The sequence below is a fragment of the Pollicipes pollicipes genome, unplaced genomic scaffold, assembly GCF_011947565.3.
Source record: "Pollicipes pollicipes isolate AB1234 unplaced genomic scaffold, Ppol_2.1 Scaffold_7261;HRSCAF=8764_pilon_pilon_pilon, whole genome shotgun sequence".
NCBI lineage: Eukaryota > Metazoa > Arthropoda > Thecostraca > Pollicipedomorpha > Pollicipedidae > Pollicipes > Pollicipes pollicipes.
The window spans coordinates 42748270-42766268 of record NW_023597054.1 but is presented as its reverse complement, the minus strand read 5'-3'; the positions used below and the strand labels follow the sequence as shown (position 1 = coordinate 42766268).

The window sequence follows — 17999 nt, the reverse complement described above, 5'->3', positions numbered from 1 at the left end:
CATCGTCGATCCTCACCGAACTCAAGTCCTGGAACGTGCACGGACACCCGCACCAAGGAGACCAGCCTCACGCTGCACAAGAGGTGGGACCGCTCGTGGCGCGTGGCTGCCGCCTGTGACTGCGCGCGCAATACGTTCTGGCGGGTGGCTCGCTTCCTTTCGTCTGGGATTTCTCTTTCCCTGGAAGACCTGCTGTGACAAAGGCCATGTCGTGCCTGTTATTTTGTGAATGGTTGCCACCTACAAGCTACTGTCGCTGTGGCAATGATCAGCTTTGCACTGAATGAGTGCATTTTTAAGCAACTGATTAAGTATAAGGAAGTTAATGTTGGCATGAACTTGCCCTTACCTCTCTTCATTGATGGACAAAATGCTTTTACTAGGACTGTCATTTGCAAGAGAATCGACAGAAAGGCATCAGGGGACATAATGTGGATATAAACAGGGCACAAGCTGCGGCCGCGAGCGCTAACAATGAGATATTTCGCCTGTAGGCTCTGTATTTGGCGTACAAATATGACTGTGTTGGCATTGGAACAATATTTAAACTGGCACTTTCTAAAAGCTGATGCTGCAGCTGCCCTCGCATGTAAAAGTATTTAGAACCCGAGTACATATGTGTAATGCAGGACTGCTTGTGCATACTACAGCCAAGCTTTATTTTCTCTCTTGTATGCCATGTTGCCACACTAAAGCGTGATTACATTGCGGACTGTTTTCGCGCGGATGGGACTGCTTGTCACAGTGCCATCTACCGACATCACGTGGTGTGGCCAATAGGAAGAACACCACTGTTCTCATATGGTGTCGCCAGATCGTTTACCAGCCAGTTGGTTGGCAACGGTTCGTGACCCGTTTGTGTCTGCAGCCGGCCTTCCTTACGCCATCGTGCATGGCAGCTGTTCCAAAACTGGCGTGTATGGTGCTCCTCAGATGCGCATCCGTATTCATGGCGCGCCATTTTCCAGACTGTCGCTGATACTGAACGAGGCCGTGGACGAGTGCAGCGAGTTCATCTGCGAGGACGTGCTTGGGCCTGGTGAAATTCGTGGACGAGTTCGAGCGTAAGGTCCGCATGGCCGAGGCCGACCTGCGCTCCAAGTTCTTGCGGACGCGGCGCGGAACGGACGGCGGCGGGTGACGGCGGCGATGGCGGCGGCGGCGGGGGAGGCGGACAGCCGGAACGATGATGTCAACACCATGGTGGTGGAGCCTCAGCAATCCGTCCGACAACGACCAGGTGGGCGGCGTCACCGGACCCGGCACTGAGGAAAGGTGCGGTAACACCGCCGGTCTGGATAGGACCTCGAGCAAACACCCGGAGAGGCGGCCGGAGCGGCAGCCAATGGTAGACCGGCCTCCTTCCAGGCCCTCTGCTGGCCGCACAGGTCTCTCAGGGCGCCCGCTTATCTCAGCCACAACCGTGCCATGTTAGCACAATTTTGGTGTGGAGGAGCCTCTGGCTGCGGCGCCTGTTCTTTACGTGTGGAGCGGCGAGACATGCCCTCAGTGCTGACCGTTGGACGACCGCAGGAGGACGAGGCGGCCGAGGACGACTCGCCGGTCGGCTCGGAGGCCGGCGATGACTCGGCCGCGGCCGGCGTCTCGCAGGACGCGCCCTTCCCCTGCAGCGTGTGCCTGAAGGTCGTTCTCGACCAAGTACGGCCTGTCCATCCACCAGCGGTGCACTAGTGAGTAAGGCGGCGGCCCTGCCGCACCAGTGCCAGCGGAAGATGTCAGGGAGACAGTGGTGCGGCGGAGGACGTTCGAAACCAGCGTTCTGAGTGGGGAATGGTGGAGCTGTTTCTTATTTAGGCAGTGGTGGTGTCCACTGTTATATAACGTGCTCCACGATCAGTACCCGTGCCACGATGAGGGCATGCAACGTAGAAGTCTGAAAAACTGCTGGAGCGCTCTCTGTTTTGTATTGCGCGTAACATTAGGCAAACGGGAGAGGTTGCGGACCTCGTCTGCCTGTGCCAGGCCCATGCCCAGTCTGTCACGTGGTGTGTGACTCGGGCCCGCTCCCACTCCGTCACGTGGTGTGTGACCCGAGTCTGTGCCTATCCCGTCACGTATGTGACCCCGGCCGGGTCTGCCCGCAGTGACGCCAAGAGCAACGTGTGCGAGTTCTGCAACAAGGCATACCCGACGCGCGCCAAGCTGAATGAAGCACGTGCGCGCGCACACGGCCGAGCGCAAGTTCCAGTGTGTCGAGTGCGGCAAGCTGTTCCGTGCTCAGGATCAGCTGGCCGTGGCACGCCAAGTTCCATAGCGGCGAGCGGGGCGCACGTGTGCGACTACTGTGGCAAGGGGTGAGTGCCACCGGCCGCCGGCGCCGTCTGCCACAGCTGACCTAGCCAGGCTAGACGCTCGGCGTCGGCGCCGGGTTCACGCGAGGGTTGTGTAGGAAACAGGACGCTGTTTAGAGGACCCGGGTTTTGTTTTGCGTGCAGTGATTACATGTTCGTTTTGATCCGGCGTACCTCCCAAGCTATGTATTTCGTTGGACCGGTACGTTGAAAAGGTTGCCATTTGCTTTTTCACTTGCTTGTGCGTTGCTGCTCCTTGGGTTGGAATAGTGAGCAAGCCCTTAAGCTTCCGATTTTCGGCATTATGAGTTCTTAAGCTGGTAACAATCGACATACAAGTATAGTAATACCATGAGGTACTGGTTAAACGAAGAGATCAAATAGCATTTCGAAGGGAACCGCAAATGCTTCCAGTAGTGTTCATTGTGCTCAGGTGACTCATGACTGTGAACACCGCCCGACGTTGGCGACTCGTGATCGTGAACATTGACTGACGTTGGTGACTCATAACCGTGAGCGTTGCCCGACGTTGTTGACTCGTGATCGTGAACACCGCCTGGTGTTGGTGACCCGTGACCGCGATCACTACCTGACGTTGGTGACTCGTGACCGTGATCACTGCCTACCGCTGGTGACTCGTGACCGCGATCACTACTTGACGTTGGCGACTCGTGACCGAACACTGATCCGTTAGCGACTCGTGATCGTGAACACTGCCTGACGTTGGTGACCCGTGATCGTGAACACTGCCTGACGTTGGTGGCTTGTGACCGCGATCACTGCCTGACGTTGGTGACCCGTGACCGCGATCACTGCCTGACGTTGGTGGCTTGTGACCGTGAGCACTGCCTGACGTCGGTGGCTTGTGACCGTGAGCACTGCCTGACGTCGGTGACTCGCGACCGCGATCACTACCTGACGTTGGTGGCTTGTGACCGTAAACACTGACACGTTGGCGACTCGTGGCCGTAGTCACTGCCTGACGTTGGTGACTCATAACCGTGATCACTGGCTGACGCTGGTTACTCGTGATCGTGATTACCGACTGACGTGGACTATTGTTTAAAACATTCGTTAAGCATCTTGGTATATTGAAATGTCAGTTATTTCCAGCATCAGAACTCGAAACGCTGTGTGACCTGTAAATCCGAAGAGGCTCCAGTTTTCTGGCTGGGCCACACACATAATGTCCAAAGGAGATCAACCTTGATTTGCGATACGCCGTTGAAACAACTTTACCTTATTGTTGAGTTGGACTTGAGCCTGTGATTTCCTGTACACCCGCCATCAAACAGCGGCAACGCTTAATGTTAGACGCTGGTCCTTTTCAGATTCGTGCAAGTGGGTGATCTCAACAAGCACCACCGTATTCACTCTGGTGAAAAGCCCTTCTCGTGTTTGGAGTGCGGCAAATGCTTCAAGCGCTCTGACGAGTTGAAGGTGGGTTTATGTGTGACGTTGCTGAGCGCTGAGTCTGTCTCAGGTCGGAGAGCTCAAGCTGCGGCAGTCCGAGAGTGGGTCGTGAAATGTGGGACTACTGAGGATGTGCTCGTTTGTAGTTTTAATTTCAGGTTCCAGGATCAGGCAAGCGGAGTGTAGATAACCAAGAATGTTTATATGTATATGGCAGATGGGTCTAAAACAGAACGAGGCACTTGTCTTAACTAACTGCAGGTCCGAATCTGTTTGATCGCACGGGTGATATTCCATTTTAGTCACAAGTCTGACATGAATGCTGTCGTTTTCGTGCAATACCCGCGCAGTGCTGTTGACTGATCCATCCGGCAAAATATGATGGTCCGCCACTAAGAATGGGGGGCGGAGTATTGTTCAGGGTGCTATAATGTATGACTGACAATGGCCGACAGATCCGGAGGCTGCTGCTCCGACGCGCCGTATTTTCCCAGCCTATTCTGGTGTCCGACATATGGCGTGTGTCAAAACTTATAGTCGTATGACGTTTTAACAACTATCAGCGGCTGAAAACTTGTCAGCGTTTGGATGCAACTCATCCTCACACAGGGCGTCCCCCCACTGGCTCACAGTCGAGGAGAACGGTAAGGCGCGTGGTCTTGTGTGGCCCTGAGCCGACCCGACCTGACCTGACCTCCACACGTGACCCCGCACCGCAGAACCACCAGCGCTTCCACACGGGTGAGCGGCCGTACAACTGCGAGTTCTGCGGCAAGATGTTCACACAGAGCGGCGACCTGCGGCGGCACCGGCGTATCCACACGGGCGAAGAGCCCTACTCGTGCGAGGTACGGCGGCCGGCCGGGGCAGCCCCTCCGCGTCCCGGGCCGTGGCGTGGGCCCGTAGACGGGCGGGGCCGGAGTGGCGGTCAGCGCTGGCAGCCCTGTAGCGGCGATGTCTGGCGCCGGCTGTTGCGATGTGCCAGTCACGATTGGACTGTGTTATGACCGGCGTGGCGTGATTCGGATGACGCCGTGAGTGTATCGGTATCAGGTCAGAGTTGGACTGTGTTATGACCGGCGTGGCGTGATTCGGATGACGCCGTGAGTGTATCGGTATCGGGTCAAAGTTGGATTGTGCCGTGTGTGCCGGCCTCTGCTGCTGTGTCAATGTGAGGAGTCTGAGCCGTGGGAGGGCGCCGCCCCGTATTTGTTTTGCCGTGGCGGTCGCCAGGGACTTTGACCCCGGCTAAGTCTCCCCTGCCGTGCCGGCGGCGGCATTACCGGACCGTGCCGGGCCGGGCCGGGGAAGGGGGGGGGGGGGGGCTGGGCACCCGGCTCAGTCTGAGCAGCGGGTAGCAACAACGCTTGTCCCTGTTGGCAGTTCTGCGGCGTCCGGTTCCGGCGAACGGACCAGCTGCGGGCGCACGTGGGCATCCACACGGGCGAGAAGGGCCACATGTGCAGCCTGTGTGGCCGCGGCTTCTCCTCGTCCGAGCTTCTGGCCAAGCACACCGTCTCGCACACGGGCGTGCGGCCACACGCCTGCCCGCACGCCGGCTGCGCCAAGTCCTTCTTCCAGGCGGAAGATCTGGCCAAGCACAGTCTGGTGCACAGCGGCGTGAAGCCGCACGCCTGCGAGTTCTGCACCAAGCGCTTCGTGCGCGAGGACTCGCTCAAGGTGCACCGGCGCGTGCACACGGGCGAGCGGCCGTTCTGCTGCGAGGACTGCGGCCGCATGTTCATCTCGCAGAGCTACCTGAACTCGCACCGACGCATCATGCACACCAACGAGAAGCCGCACCGCTGCCAGACGTGCGGCAAGTGCTTCCTCACGCGGACCTTGCTCACCGTGCACACGCGCTACCACACGGGCGAGCGGCCGTACCAGTGCGACCAGTGCAGCAAGTCCTACATCCAGCAGGGCGACCTGCAGAACCACCTGCGCACGCACACCGGCGAGCGGCCGTACGTCTGCAAGGAGTGCGGCAAGGCGTTCGCCTCGCGCTCCCAGATGGGCGCGCACGGTCGGCGCGTGCACGGCGGCGCGCGGGCTTTCGCCTGCGAACAGTGCGGCAAGGAGTTCGGCCAGGCGCACGAGCTGCGCGCGCATGAGCGGCAGCACGCGGACGTAGCGCGACCGTTCGGCTGCGCGTTGTGCGGCAAGACGTTCGCGCAGCAGGGCTTCCTGCGCAAGCACCAGCTGACACACGGCGAGCAGCCGGCGCCGGCCGTCGAGCCGATGGTGGAGCTGTTCGTGATGGACCTGCCGGTGGCCGGCCAGTCGGCGGACGGGCAGCAGCTGCTGAGCATGTCGGCGCACGGCGCGCTGCAGCTGCCCGCCAGCCAGCAGCAGCAGCACCCGCAGCTGCAGCAGCAGCAGCAGCAGCAGCAGGCGGCGCTGCTGGAGCAGGCCGGTGCGCAGCTGGCGCCACACTGACCGAGCCCTCGGTGCCGGTCGGGCCGGCGACGATGGCGGTGTGCGCTGCGGTCCTACTGTGGACGGCGGGGCGCCACCTCTCAGGGGCGGCCAGCGGCGGCGCTGTGCGCGCGCCGCGGTCACCGCCCAGCCAGCGTCGCGGTCACCGCCAGCCCGTGTCGCGGTCACCGCCAGCCAGCGTCGCGGTCACCGACAGCCTGCGTCGCGGTCACCGCCAGCCCGTGTCGCGGTCACCGCCAGCCAGCGTCGCGGTCACCGCCAGCCAGCGTCGCGGTCACCGCCAGCCCGTGTCGCGGTCACCGACAGGTCGCGTCGCGGTCGCCGCCAGCCGGTGGCCGAGGCGGTGATGTTTTCCGTGACGCGCGTCGCGGAGTGTGGTGAACGGGCGGACGTGCAGCTGGTTCATTTCGTCATCCCGGACGGTGTGCGTCCGGTCAGTGCTCCGTACAAGCGTGGGTGGCGCCACGGATCACTGGCATCGCACAGCTTCGCACTCACAATCATATCGTATCCGTTGCGACGTCTGTGCATCACAGCGAATGTCATTTGTTGTTATTGTAGACATCGTAGTGAGCATGCGAACTCGGTGACGGCTATGCAGACACTGTTGGTCCTCAATTTCAGCTGTGTTGTGATTTGACCCCTTACTTGTGTTAAGTGTGATGTTTTCCTTAAACTTTGGAGGAATAATAAGGTGTACTATTTGACTGGGTATGTTGGAGACAAAATTATTCTCTTGATGCGCAACAAAAGTAAGTAATGACGCCTGACGCAAGTCGAATGCATCAGCGCACGGCACCTATTGTCAGATGGGTTGGAGGGCCCATGGCGCTCACCTCTGAGGGGAACGAGGCCCCTTTGAACCGCTTTCTGTGCCTCAGACCCCTGGCTGTTGTGGCCCCGCCCCTGTGAGCAGTGCCTCGCCTGCAGGCTCTTGCCGCTCTAGCGATGCACGTGGAGTTCATCGGCTCAGGAAAGATGAGAGTTCCATGACGAGCAAGGCTCTGTCCTCGAAGGAGCCACGATATAGAGAAGTTCGCGCCCCAGAGGTCTCTCGCGGGGACTATTCGCCGCTAGTACCACTGGCACTTCGAGTAGATAGGGCCAGGGCTCCGGAACATCCGTCTCCGACCATCCTAACGGCTCCCTGTGCTCTCGTGCTGATGGTTGTTGGCATGGCCAGGCTGACCGTTCTGCATTATTCGGTGGCAATTGGGGAGGTCCGGACGTGGTCGTCCGAAAATAGACCTTTCTCTAGCTGTGCCGCCCCTGTTGGGCAGAGCTGTCACGCAGTCTTCATTTGGGGTGTTCGCTCCCTTCTTTACATCCGCCTTTGTTGCCCGTCGCATGGAAACAGTTGGCCGTCTCCGAGGGCCTGGTGAGCTCGTAAATGTCTGTAGGAGGGATCGCAACGGCACCGCTCCCTCCGATCTGATAGGCCAGTAGCCCTCGCGTCCCCACAGTATTGTTTAGATAGGTCGCGGATTTCCGTGTATTTTCCGTGTGTATGTTATGCCGAGTCATCGTAAGACTGCTAGCGGGCCTCCAAGGAAGCGCGAGCCATGGGTGTAAATGCTTATGATTTATCGGCACCGGGTAGGACTTCCGGTAAGCAACCATTCGCCGTTGCGCCCCAGGCCGGTCTGGCGTGCGGTTCAGCAGCACGCCTCGTGGGCAGCCCGTCGGGTTGTATGACACTTTTCGTCCGCGTTCAAGGCTCAGCGGCGTTTGCGTGCAGCAGTGGCGCCAGCTGACCGTGCGAATGCATGGATTTCTCTCCATCTGTCACCTGGTGTCAGGGGGGGGGGGGGAGGCGTACCCCCGCCATTGGGACAGACCGTTTTGGCACGGACCGGAACGGTTATTAAGATCCAAAAGTGCTCCAAGCGTTGGGGGAGGGGAAAATGCGTGCTGAGGGCCGAAAGGGCGCCTGTTTGGTCTGCAAATATGTTCCGAAGTATACATAGAAGGTATCCCGTGAAGAACAAAGGGACGTCATAATCCCCTGGACTGGAAGGGCGCCCTCCGGAGACGATACGCCCCGAGGGCAAGAAGAACGCTGCAAAGAATAGGCGGGTGCGTCAACCATAGTCAATCATAGAGGGGCGCCGGCCCCCCCCCCCCCCCCCCAACCGGCAAAGATGGTCCTGCGGTCTGAAAATATGCTTCGAAGGCTAGAAGGATGTGCTGGAGTCTGGATGCCCCACAACCTGGAGGGGCGCCCCCGATAGTCAATAGGAGGCTCCTGACGTGTGAAAACATGTTCTGAAGGTGAAAAGAACCTCTTCAAGAACAGAAGTGTGTCCGAATTTCCGAAGCGTCACCACCGGGGCTCCTACAGCACCGGTGAGGTTTGAAAATGTGTCTTGATGACTAGAAAGACGTCTTAAGGAACAAAAGGACACAATCTTGAGCACACGTCTCGAGTGCTCAAAGTGAGTCCCTGGGGTCTGGCAATATGTCCAATGTTTAAAAGCACAGGCAATACCCGGACGACTCACCCTAAGATCCGAAAATGGTCCATCGGGCCAGAAGGACACTCTAAAAATAAATTGTGGCCCAAATTATGGAGAGGCGCTCTCGGGGTACTAAAAGGGTGTGCCGGAGGCCTGAATGTCACGAGGGCGATAAGAAGGTCCTAAAAATAGAAGGGCACCGTAAGGATCCCAGAGGAGGCCCTGGATGTCCTTGGTGCTTCGAATGGACGCCCATGGTGTTTGAATAATACACACGTGCTATCTTCGGGAAATTCAGGCTTCGAGACATGCATGACACAAGACACACAAGTTTCAAGACAAGACATTGCAGTTTCATAGGCTCCCGTGCGGCGTAAGGGAACTTGTGGCGCCTGGTATGACAAGGGAAATCGAATACGTCGGAGGATAAAACTCCCGTCTGTGTGCTGTCGGTAACTCAGCTTCATCGTGAACCACGCTGATACGATACAAAGATTCGCTCCCGCACGTCACGCTGAGCCTAACATTCTGGTAGTTCAGTGGGGGAATTCCGTCCCACCACCGCGACAACATGTGCCCTGGGGCTAAAAAATGGCGCATCGAGCATAGCGTGATGACAGAAAGCACACTGCCAGCTCAGGCGTCGCGGGGCTCTCTGTGCAGCCTTTGCGCTTCAAAATACAAAATAATACTAAATGATAACATTTTGTAAAACTTCACCTGCCACCCAAACCATGCGTTGGTGCCCCAGAAGCGGGCGGCGTCCCCCAAAGGATGATAGTATCCCCCTGCCACGGAAAGGCATTGCATAGTAATTTCTATCGTCGCTATCAGTAACGAGCACCTGAACTCTGGCCAGGACTGGGGAGAATGCAGAATGTGACGCGAGGAACCAGGTGGACAGAGCGCGACTAGCAGAGATCAATACTAATCATGCCGCGTCACAGCCCATCATCGACACCACCCTGACGTGTACCCGCCAACACATCACCAGGACAGGACACCGGGACGACGGCTGTCTCAACGCGGAGGAGGAAGAGCCGCCAAACAACGACGGTAGCATCCGAAACATCCTTTTGTCGATCATGCGGCACAGCGACGGCGTCCTCAAAAGACACATTGAGACATCACCAAGCAATGCGACCCACATCTCCAAATATGCCCAAATCGATGTACCTGACTGCGCCGCCACCTGCATCACAAATTGCTTCAGACGAACGGCGAGAGACAGCTTCTTCAGTGTACTGATGGGTGGAATAACTGACCGAGCTGGATGCAAACAGATGGCAATGGTACTTCGGTGCGCATCCTAGCAGGATGGACTTCGGGACATTCACGATGATCCTGTTCGCTTCGTTGGTCTGCTCGAAGAGATTGACACTTGCTGCTCCAAACACGACAACGAAGACGACGACGACGACGACAACGACGATGACGAGAGCGTGGAGGAAGAGGACGATGATGTGTACGAGACAAGATGAGTGAAGTCAACACCAGCAGTGTCATTCTGAAGAACATGCATACCCCGGATTGGTGAACGGCTTAAGGAATGTGATCAGCTGCGGGTTCGGTGGAGCTACTGCCATGGCCAGTCAGCTGTGGGGGCAGCAGCTGAGCTCAAACGCGACAACGACCTCTGCGAGTTTGTCACCGCTCGATGTATGTACTTAAGTCGTGCATCAGTACCAGCTGCAAGCAGCAAGACATTCGAGAATGGCTTGATATCGCAGGAGACATCACCACCTTAGTCATTCACGGAAAGCGCGGCAGAGCCTTGAAGAAGGTCAAGATAGTCGTGCCCAAAGAAAGCCGGGAGACGCTTATCACGCTCTGCGTTACGCGCTGTCTGGAGCGTCACGAGGCAGTGACGTGTATCTGCCAGTTGCTGCCAGCAGTGGCCCATTGCCTGACGAAGATGAGCGCGTTTTTCAGAAGCGCGGAAGAACGCGCAGGGACTGATGCGTGCAACCGCTTCTCCAGAATTTCTGACGGCACTGTAGGCGCTTGAAGCTGCGACCTCTGTGGTGCGACCAGTCGCCCACGCAGTCAAGGCCAATGGCGTGGACGTTTCGGAGGCTGCAGAACGCATCGTTATCTGCGTCAGGCTCCTGCAAGGATGGAGAGAGAAGCCAGGGGAGAAGTTTAGATTTGTGTTGGACAGGGTAGGTGAGGCAGCTATGTTTCTGCTTACGCCGTGAAAACTAATGGGATCGAGTCCCGTGGCTTTGTGTTATAGTGAGATCATTGCTAACGTCATTACGAAAAAACGCTTTATGGTCTCCGAGATATGTTTCAAACAATATTTTCAAAGCAAAGAAAAGTTGCAAGACCGCGAAACCGCTAAAAAGCTTTTTCGGAGTCCACAAATAGCGGACTGCCCATACGTCGAATTAAGCGCTATGCTTGAGAGCAAGTCTTTTGACCTCGGTGCATCAGCTGATTTTTTTAAAGGACACGTTGAATTATTTATTTTGACTCTGGTGAGCGTGTTGAGCAGTGGACAACGATCGGCCGGTTGTTTTTAGCCCGCTGGGACGTGTGCGGCGCTCTTCTCTTCAGCCGGGCAGCAGGTGCAGCGGCCGGCGGGGCCGACTGGCTGACCGGCCGCCGCCGCTCCAGAGAAGCTGATTCGGGTTATGGCAACGTTATCAGCTCGACCGGCCGCACCGTTCGTCGCTTTTCTAGAGCCTGATGACTGCTCCAGGAATAGCAACGGATTTACTGCAGTCGTGTTTAAGATGTGTATTTGACTTGTAACACGAATGACGCATCGATGTAAAGAGCATTCGATGTAAAAAGCATTCAATGCAAAGACAAAGACGAAAAATGCCATGTCATGTTTGTCCGGGGACGCCCATCTTCTCAGTTATCGACTAGTGCAACAAACTGCATGACAAGGTTATCAGTTTGCGCGCTCGCAATCTTAGGAGCAAGAACACCGATAGCCGGGGTGTAGTTTACCTAAAACCGAACAGCATTGGCCGGTGCAGATCATACCAGACAGCGGGCGGCGGGCGCACGAGAACGACCGGCGTGAAATAGTGCTTCCGAAAGTGGATTTATATCAATTCGTTCCCTTAGAAAATAAAACTGGGGTGTATATTTCACCGTTTTGATTTGGAGGCTGTCCTCTGAGCAGATTAGCAGTTGTAGCAATACGAAAAATAGAGATTATACCTTTGCTCTTCCAGTTTCATCACCAAATTCCAGCCCCAATTCCCGGTGCTAAAATGGCAATCCGTTGATTTTATAAATATGGCAATTGCACAGGTGAAATATTCATTAGAATTGCCTACTAAACGTACAAATTGGTGTCTTAAAGCGTCCAACTGCGCGTCTTTCTGATGCGTCATCATTTTTTCGTCCGGTCACTGACCGCCACTTTGTGTTAGCCGAGGGACTGGCGCCGCACGGCCAACGGAGATTGCAACGTCAGGTATCGGGGTTTGTTTGAATACTTGCGAGCGGGCATGTGCACAGCTATGTTACAAATATTTTCCCTCATCGATTCTGAATAAGGCTGCACATTCCCAGGCCAGCTTGGGTAGGCTAAGTTGGAACACATTTTTGACCGCATTATTTCGATCTACAGTCAGTGTTCATGGCGTCATCGACACCTCTGCAAGACCCAGAATAAAATGTTTGCGAAGTTCTTGCTTAAGTTTAAGTTCAAAGTTTAGGCGACTTGGCGACAGGTGGAAGTGTGTAATTAGAACGTGTTTGGGGGATCGGATATCGCCGTGTGCCCGTGTTTTGGCTCTTCGTCGTCGTGTTCTTGCACATAAGCCTGTGCTTTTATATTGTTTACTTGCATTCACCTGCTTGGTTATGGCGCTTTTCTTCTAAGTCTAGTCTAGTTCAAAGTTCTAAGTTCTGTCGGCTTAGAAAGAGTGTGCTCAGCTACCGTAAAATGAAAAGCGTCGGTGGTTTATCGTATTCAGTCCAATAGCACCCGCTTCCTAGATTTTATTGATTTCAAAATAGAAGCAGCATTGCATGTCCCACGGCTTCTGTTTCAAGGCCAGGTGAGGTCAGGGGGCAGGGTTTACCGTGCCGACCATTGTTGTTCGTTAAAATTTCGTCGAAAAGTTATACTGTTGACCAATTTTACAACCGGATGGTAATGTCGGATAGTTATAGGGAATGTTCCACATTTGAACACGTTGGGGAATTATCATATCAGATCTGATGAAATAATCTCTCTTATAACCACGGGTCTGCTTTTGTGTGTTGAAGATTGCCTTAGACAATTTTACTATTTAATAAATGTTATTCAATACCCCATCGCTTGATTACGTTATGGAACGTCGTTGTGACGTCATGTCGCCACCAGACTGGCCGTATCAGAATTGGCACTGTAGCCGACTGGCTGATTCACCTGTAATATTTCAACTTTTCGAGAGGTGGCGATGTGTTGCTGCAGCGTGTTTGTGGAACCGAATATCGCCACACGCTGTGTTTCAGCTCTTTCTCGTCGTGTTCTTGCATATAAACCCGTCACAAGTTATATTTGCTCGCCCCTTTGACCACCTGCTCGGTTGCAGCGCTGCTCTTAAATTATTCGATCTCCGGTCTTATCTCCGTCATGAATCGTACCACTGCCCAACTTCCCGTAGTACGTAGCACAAAACGTGAATCGTGTTCGAACCTTGCTCTCAACGCATTACATTGACTAAGGGCAGCTGAATCCTCAACGCCAAAAATAGCGCTGGCTTACGCCAGATAACTCGACGATCATATTTGTTACTGGCCTTGAGCACTACATGGCCAATGAGGTGCCAGTATTCACGTAATGATTGTATAGCATCATCCAAGCCTGGATGACCTTGGGATAGCCTGCACAACAGTCTCAACAAATTTACGCGTGTCAAGCTAAGCTACAGGGTTTTCAGTGTCAAGAGGGCAGGGCTCTGAAATGCACGAAATCATTTTCAAAATGGCCATCTCAGTTCAGAGCCCCTGCAGGTGTGGAACAATCACCTTAAAGAAGTTGAATATAAAGGCAAAACGGAAAAATCGCGCCGCTCGAAATCGAGTGGGTCTAATCCGGTGATTTGTTTTTTGGGGAAAAACCCTTTCACTATCAGGGACCCTTTCTCAACCCTGGGTCCCCCCCCCCCAATTTGAGTGATTAGAACCAACTGAAAGAAATGCGATAGGCATTGATTTCGGATGAAACTAAAGAGCCGTGGTCGCACCACCAGCGATCCCTGAATGGCGGCGATGGCGGAATGGAGAATAATTTTGATTATACTCTAGTCCAGATGACGCTGCCAACGTCTTGCCACAGCACTCGATATATTTATTTCTTGGTAGCATCAGAGTGTAGCCCTAACCTGCGACAGCTGCAACTGTCGCGACTGCCGTCGCCACGACAACTGGCGTCGTCATGACTAAGACACAATCCGCAAACTTCGTGCGTCGATTTGGTGGTTCAAACGCGTCGCTTTCGAGCTTTGGATGTACGGCTGGGTACGTGCAAAGACTTGACAATCTGCTAAGGGCTGTCGTCAGCAGCCACTGACTAGAGGTACTTCTTTTCAGCTGTTTAAACCCGCACATCACGGGCCTGAGGGCTCAAAATTGGTACCTCCATCAGTATGAATGATGCCTATACTAACGAGCCTTTGTGAGTCCCATGACGAACGCCCGAGGCCATTTACCAAGCATTGCTATGGTTGAGTTTTGAGCCAGCGTTGAACTAAAGAGCATGTCATACTCTGTTTCCCAGAGCCAGTGCGTCTCGAGAAAGGCCGCCGTGTTACAAATAGTTATTTTATCGAAGGTACATCCACGTAGGGGTTGTTCTGCGTCAAGTTGTACAACAAAAAACCCACACGCAGTACACAGAGATGCACATATTCGCATATGCGAAAGCAGTTTCAGTCAATAAGTCATTGATTTCAAGCTGTCAAGAATGCGCCGCGAGGGGGGCGCAGGAAGCCGGTTCCACGCGGCGGCGGCGCGGTGCGGAAAATGCCGCCGGGTGGCGGGCAGTCGGACGCGTGATAGATGAAGCTAGCCGACACCGCCCGAAACAGCCCGAGTTCGACGTTGGGAAGACTCGACACGCCTCACGAGTGGAGCACCCAGTGTAGTCGGAGATTCGGGGACGTGCAGTGTGGTCGCTGCGGTGGACACCATTCGCTAGCCTGGCTGCGAAGTGCATCGCCCTTTGCACCTTGTCTAGGTGACTCTCGGCCGCTCCACCCAGATAGACAGGCAGTAGAGTATGTGGCGGAGGGCATGAATTTGGACAAGGAGCTTCAGAACCTCAGAGTGAAGTGATGTCGAATTTTGAACAAGGGACACGAGGATTGCATTATGGCTCCGAACGTGAGAGGAGATGTGGGTTCCCAAATGGGTTGGTGGTCGAGGAGTACGCCCAGTGCCTTCACTGAAGCTGATGGATGGATGTCTGTGCTAAAGATGGTCATGTGGAAGTTGCCGATCTTTGTAATAGAGAGTCTGGTGCCAATCAGCGTGAGGTCCGTCTTTTTGGGGTTCATTTCAGGGCTGTCTGGCTGAAACCAGATTTAAAGGCACTGAATGGACTCCTCGACACGGGCTTTCAGGTTGGACAGGCTGACGACATCGAGGGTGGCGGAGTTGAGGAGCTGGGTGTCATCGGCCTAAGATAGAAGGCGGCCGTAGGGTAGGAAGCTGGATAGATTGTTGACGAAGATGAGGAACAGGATTGGGCCGACAAGGGATCCCTGGGTCACCCTGTGGGATAGGGATGGGGTAGCCGAACCACCAATGACCACCTGCTTCTGACCGCTCAGGAAGTCCCGGAACCATTCCGAAGACATCCCGCGCTATTCCAGCTTGCTCAGGAGGATGCCGTAATCAACGTTGTCAACGGTCGTGCTGAGGTCAATTGTCGTTATCAACGCAACATGACCGTTGTCGACAGCCCTTCCAGCCACCCGGCAGCGTCGATCAGGGCGTCCTTCGTCGAGTGACGTGGACGGCAAGCATATTGCGATATTGTCATTACATGGTTGCCAAGGAGGTGAAAAGTGAGCTACGAGCAGACGGCCTTCTCGGTAATTTTCGACAGCACAGAGAAAACAGAAATAGACCCAAAGTTGTTCAGGTCTGATCGATCACCCGACTTGAACACCGGGATGACGCACGCAATTTTCCAGACGGGCGGAAAGGTGCGTGATGTGATGGAAATGTATGTGGCAGCTGAGCATCGATTATATGGCAACACTTTTCCACCGCATGGAGTGCAACGACATCCACTCCGACAGAACTCGACGCGCTCATCTTCCCGATGGCTGTAGAGAGCTCCGGTAGAGTGGCTGGGTGTAGGGAGAACGCCGAGACACGGATAGGTGCGGGTGCGGTCCAGCCGGGAGCGCACCCGCACCGGCACGCACGGCCGCCACGTCCGCAGCGATGCGGGGGCCAACGGCAGCAAAGTGGGCATTGAGTGCGTCCGCCCGGGTGTTCATGCCGTAATCGGGTATGTCGCGCCCGCTCCTTGGCTGCAGTCCGGACTGCTTGAGGCGTCTCCAGAAGTCTTGCCACCCTGTCGGCAGACCGCTGCACAGGTAGGAGCGTCGCGCGAGAGTGATCAGTCCCTTCACCCTGTTACGGCACCGCTGTAACACGCGGTGCGCCAGTTTGGTACGGCAGCGCTCCCAGGCCTCGCGGGCGCAGTCGTGCTTCTCCATGGCCGCGGAAACTTCGGTGTCCCCATGCAGCCAAAGACAGCCAGAGCGACATGACGTCACGGCGATGGTCGGGCAGCGCGTGCCGGCCGCGACGTTCCACATTTCCTTAAATGTGGCCACCTTGTCACCGGCGGTGCCAGAGGCATAGAACGATTCCCAATTGGCGAGCAACAGACTCAGGTTAAACGCGTCCCAGTCGGCGCGTCTCCACGCTCGCACGGTGGTGGTGACTGACCGTCGACGCTCTCTGGGGACGGCAGCGCGGAGCAGCACCGGTCGGTGGTCCGCCACAGGCTCGGGGAGAGCCTCGGCGGGAGTCCCGGAGACCGGTTACATTGGTGACGATCAGGTCTAACAGCGTTAGTGTCAGGTGGAGGTGGATGGGCTTAACGACCAACTGCTGTTAGAGACTTATATCTCTCTGGATGGTCTGGAAATCGCTCACATCGGGGCCGTCCGGGTTGAAAAGATCGATATTCTAAAAGAAGTCTCCCAGTGCGAATACAGGTTTTCCTCAGGGAAGATCAAAGTCATTGAGAAAAATGAGAAATGCCACGCGGGAGGAATCAAAGCCACTGTATAACGCTTCGTTGAATTCGCGTGATAATAGTCTCTTGCTTGTACATTTATTTCTCGTAATAGTGTTTCAAGCTTTATGTAAGTTGTGAAGTGTATTTGCAAGGAATATTATGCATAAAGATGAGACTGTAGTAATAGCCTTATTCCTCGCAGAAAAGCCAGGAGAATGGAGATATAGATGTGTTGATATTTCGGCAGCATGCCTCGATCGAAACGAATAGCCGTAGTCCCAGTAGCAGTAGTAGACTACTGCTATTCGTTTCGATATGCTGTCGAAATATCAACGCGTCTACCTCTCCATTCTACCGGTTTTTTTTCTACGAGGAATAAGGATAGTAATTCTGTCTTATCTGCAGGCTTCAAGCTTCCGTAGCATCTATTACATAAGCATTTGAACGAATTAGAGTATGGCAAACACTACAGAACAAACGCGGTGGAAAACAAAGTAAATGAAAAACAAATCTGGCGTGGCGGTGAGCAGAGATACCAATAATATCTTTCCCGCCGACACGGCTACTTCAAGTGGAAACTCTGAATTATTCAGAAAGATTTCGATGAAACTAGTGTCACCGATTAGAACCGATGCGTTTGTTTTAAGTGGACAGTGCAAAAAGGTGGTACAGTTCCTTTGGGAGCTCAATGGAGCACGAATGCATGGTTTGTGTGAAGATATCTCTGTCCACCAAATTGTGAGTCTCTGGGCCATGGCTTACGTAACCCGGAAGACCAATAGTTCAACATGTATACGCGCGCAGGTTACATTTTGGCACTGGTCTTGATAAGTGTAGGCAGCCTCCATGTCAGAGGGGCTATGCGTTACGTTGGGAAGATGCGTTATCCATTTCACACGCCTCAAATTATGGAGGGTGCAACGTAGCACGAGCGTCCCTTACGCCATAGGTTGAAGCTATTGGGTTGCGAAACAGCCACCCGTCACCTTACATACACTTAACGACCCTGCGTGGAACATTTCATCGTGCGGGTAGGTCGGTGGCAATAACGGTATAGGTCGGTGGCAATAACGGGAGGGGACAATCTTTGGTCACGCTCCTGTGTGCGAGTTGCTGTCACCTTCTGGCTGGATTCGATCGAAACTTTTCGCCCTGCCGCCATTC

The 17999-nt window shown here is 54.7% G+C and overlaps 1 protein-coding gene and 1 pseudogene across 1 annotated transcript; both read left to right on the top strand.

The window, feature by feature from the left end:
- LOC119111467 (delta(24)-sterol reductase-like) overlaps positions 1–1068 on the top strand; it is a 35423-nt pseudogene extending 34355 nt beyond the window's left edge.
- A 118-nt stretch (positions 1069–1186) lies between these two features.
- LOC119111466 (oocyte zinc finger protein XlCOF6-like) lies at positions 1187–10101 on the top strand. The gene is made up of 7 exons (XM_037235283.1): positions 1187–1275; positions 2106–2315; positions 3644–3752; positions 4445–4573; positions 5109–5996; positions 6493–6597; positions 9994–10101. The coding sequence occupies exons 1-7, from the start codon at positions 1187–1189 to the stop codon at positions 10099–10101; spliced, it is 1638 nt and encodes a 545-aa protein (XP_037091178.1).
- The last annotated feature ends 7898 nt before the right edge of the window (positions 10102–17999 follow it).